At 33.0% G+C, this 3,293-nt stretch overlaps 1 protein-coding gene across 1 annotated transcript; it reads left to right on the top strand.

Annotated features, from left to right (window-relative positions):
- The first annotated feature begins 1,183 nt into the window (after nucleotides 1-1,183).
- Nucleotides 1,184-2,895, top strand: LOC144572224 (uncharacterized). Its single transcript, XM_078321692.1, has 3 exons — nucleotides 1,184-1,609; nucleotides 1,898-2,098; nucleotides 2,653-2,895. The coding sequence occupies exons 1-3, from the start codon at nucleotides 1,184-1,186 to the stop codon at nucleotides 2,893-2,895; spliced, it is 870 nt and encodes a 289-aa protein (XP_078177818.1).
- Nucleotides 2,896-3,293: the final 398 nt, after the last annotated feature.

Here is a 3,293-nt window from a genome sequence, read left to right as displayed (position 1 = left end):
GAACAAATCCGGTTAACCATTAACCGGACTCAAATCAAATTTCCGGTTAATGGTTAACCGGACTATTTCAATGAATCCAGGAAACCAATAACCGGAAATTTGATTTGAGTCCGGTTAATGGTTAACCGGTTTGGGTAGTTTTGCAATTTCATTAGATAGTTGGTTAGTTTTTTAAATTTATATTTTATTTTGGATATAAATAAAAAAATCGGAACCAAGCATCTATGAAATTAAACTTGAATTAGAATATAAATTAGAGGTGTCAACGGGCATGATACGGGTGGAGACATATTCATATCGGTACCCGTTATGATAACGAAAAAAAAATATTATCTTTACCCGTTTTTTCAAATACGGTATGGAATCGAGTAAACGGATAAAAAATACCATTGACATCTCGATTTGTATTTTCAATAAAAAAATTTCAAAACAAAAAAGTAAAAAAATAATAATGAATACAACTAATTTGTATTATGGTTGTATTATATATCATCTTCATACAAATATATATCTCTCTCTATATATATTTTTTTAAATTATCTTATACAATAACGAGTAAGATAATGAAAAAAAGGTCTTTATTCTTACTCATTACCTAATAAGCTAACAAAAAAAAAATCCTATCCATATTTTCGAATACGATACGGATCAGATAAACAGATAAAAGGACGGCATTGACACCCCTAATAAAAATATTGTTTAATTTGAAGTTAATTTTGAGAGCGAAAGGTCGCGAGTTCGATTCTCGCCTGTAGTTTTTTTTGCCGCGACTATATATTCAATTAAGAAAGTAAGAAACTGCAATTAACGCGCCAAAATTTCCGTTTCTACTCCCACTACAAATTAACCAAGCTTATCATGCACCTCAATCAATCTCTTTGCTCCTCATTCTTCTCACGTCGCCAAATCTTTTTTCAATTCAAATTTTAAATACATATATATGAACAACCAGTGAGAAGAAATTTATTCAGAAAGAAACCCAGTAACATTTATAGAGAAAAATATAATCAAAATTTAAACACGCCAAACTTCACACCATCTTTGACATGCTTATCATGGGCATCAATGTCCCTTTATCCCCAATTTTTCTCTCATTCATTTTTCATTTTCGTTTCAATTTAAAACATCCCTCAAATCAAGCTTTGCATTTTAGAGCTAGCAAAATTAATTCAAGCTTGTGTCAATGAAGCCGAAATGCATGCTACTCAACTCGATCCTCTTTCTATCGGCTCTTTCTATCCTCCTCTTCCTCCTAACCTTCAACCTCAACCCGAGAACTGTACACAACTCGTTTAGCCCTGTGCCGGCTCAGCAAAACTTCTCTCTCCTAATAGGCATTTTGACGCGTGCAGACTCGCACAGTCATCGACACTTTCTTCGCTTGGTCTATGGAGCCCAGCGAAACCCGCCAGACGTGAAAATTCACGTCAAATTTGTTTTTTGCAGACTGACAAAGGTCGAGCAACGCATTCTAATCGCTTTAGAGGTTCTGCGGTTTGATGATATTATCATCTTGAATTGCACCGAGAACATGAATTTCGGCAAGACTTATGAGTTTTTCTCTTCTCTGCCTAAAATACTTCCGCAACAATATGACTATGTTATGAAGGTAGGTAGAATTAATGTTTTAATTTCTAAATTGATACAACAAAATCAATCAAGCCATGAGGGCTTAAGAGTAATTTTGCCACTTGATTTTTTTTTCTTCTTCTCAAAATCTGTAGACATAATTTGTTACTTATTTAGAACCAAAAAATATACTGATCTGCATTTTTTAGGACATGATTTATTTTTCCTGTATTTTTTGTCTAATTCTATATATTAGGCTTAATTTATATTGATTACATATATGCACTTATAATAATATTAATTACCGTGCATTTATTTTACTGAGCAGGCGGATGATGATGTGTTTATAAGATTAGAGGGACTTTCACAATCCCTAAAGAAATTGAAGAGAAATGATTTATACTACGGATTTGTTCTACCATGCACAAGTTATAACCCTTATTCCGGGTACATGGCAGGAATGGGCTTTATTCTCTCATGGGATCTCGTACAGTGGATCGCTGTTTCCGATATTCCTCCCCAAAACCAGGTCACTTTTTATCTTTTTTTTTTTTTTTTTTTTTTGCATGAATGTTGGAGAGTTATTCCGAGGGGAAACGCTTTTCACCAATTAATCCCTGTAGTTCTAAAATTTATCATTGGATTTATAGCCACCCTCTCAAACTAATACATGAACAATTAAACAACGTAGTAACTGTAATTATGAAATAATATTTTCTTATGATTCAAGTCATTAGCAAAATAAGATGAAATAATTTTTTTTTTTTTTTTTTGAAAAATAGGCATAAAAGCCATTCCATTATATTATAAAGCAAGTCTAGAGAAAGAAAGAAGTAAAAGTGCAAATCTACCCCTAAAACTCCATAGTGTCTTGAATTGGTCTCAGGAGCACACCTAGTCTCATCAACTAGATACTGAACTCAGATTACATTGTCCTTCCATGTTAATGTGATAATTTTCTCTTATCTTAGACAGTAGACACACAAATTTTTTATATAGTTGTAAAATGAAATACCAGTTCAACTCAAATTCTTGAAAACCGAAATTAATAGTGCGGCTAATTGATTTTAATCGAACTTTCAGGTTGGGCCGGAAGACAAATTAGTAGGACAATGGCTAACATGGGGAAATAAAGGGAAGAACAGAGTAACAGAGAAACCCGGTATGTACGACTTCCCCGACACAAACGGGAGGTGTTCTCACGAGCTTATACCGGAGACGGTGGCGGTGCATAGGCTAAAGAGATGGGATAGATGGGTTCAAGTATTGCAATTTTTCAATGTGACTAGGGTTAGACCATCAAAGATGTACTCCTTTGACAAGTAATTATATAATACGGTTGTTGTTTTTGATAATTATGGGATGTAGGATGGTGATACAATTATTTATCTTTCTAGGGAGTTTGTAGACAAATTTGCTCTGAGATTCAGAGGTAATATATATATACCGACTCCGAACCGAGCTAGCATAAAATTTACTTGGGAATTATTTACTTCTATTATGACTCTTGATGTATTAAATCTATTAAATCAGTTATATGTTAACGGGTCAAATTTTGTCTTTTCGTGTTACTTAATAAAAATCTAAGTATTAAAATTCATCAATTGCATTTTTTCTAATGTATTCATTTTTGAAACCTTTATTTATTTAGAGAACGGTTCAAATGCCCTATTGCTTCATACTCCAATCATACTTCAATATTATTATTTTCAATTTCAAAGCTC

The sequence above is a fragment of the Carex rostrata genome, chromosome 20 (genome assembly GCF_964058835.1).
Source record: "Carex rostrata chromosome 20, lpCarRost1.2, whole genome shotgun sequence".
NCBI classification, from domain to species: Eukaryota; Viridiplantae; Streptophyta; class Magnoliopsida; order Poales; family Cyperaceae; genus Carex; species Carex rostrata.
The sequence above is the reverse complement of the archived record's forward strand: the minus strand, read 5'-3'. Positions and strand labels throughout refer to the sequence as shown.

Excerpts from the sequence above, each read along its gene's own strand:
- LOC144572224 (XM_078321692.1), top strand. The coding sequence starts at position 1,184 with ATGAAGCCGAAATGCATGCTACTCAACTCGATCCTCTTTCTATCGGCT. Across the intron at positions 1,610-1,897 it reads AATATGACTATGTTATGAAG|GCGGATGATGATGTGTTTAT; the intron begins GTAGGTAGAATT and ends TTTACTGAGCAG. Across the intron at positions 2,099-2,652 it reads ATATTCCTCCCCAAAACCAG|GTTGGGCCGGAAGACAAATT; the intron begins GTCACTTTTTAT and ends TCGAACTTTCAG.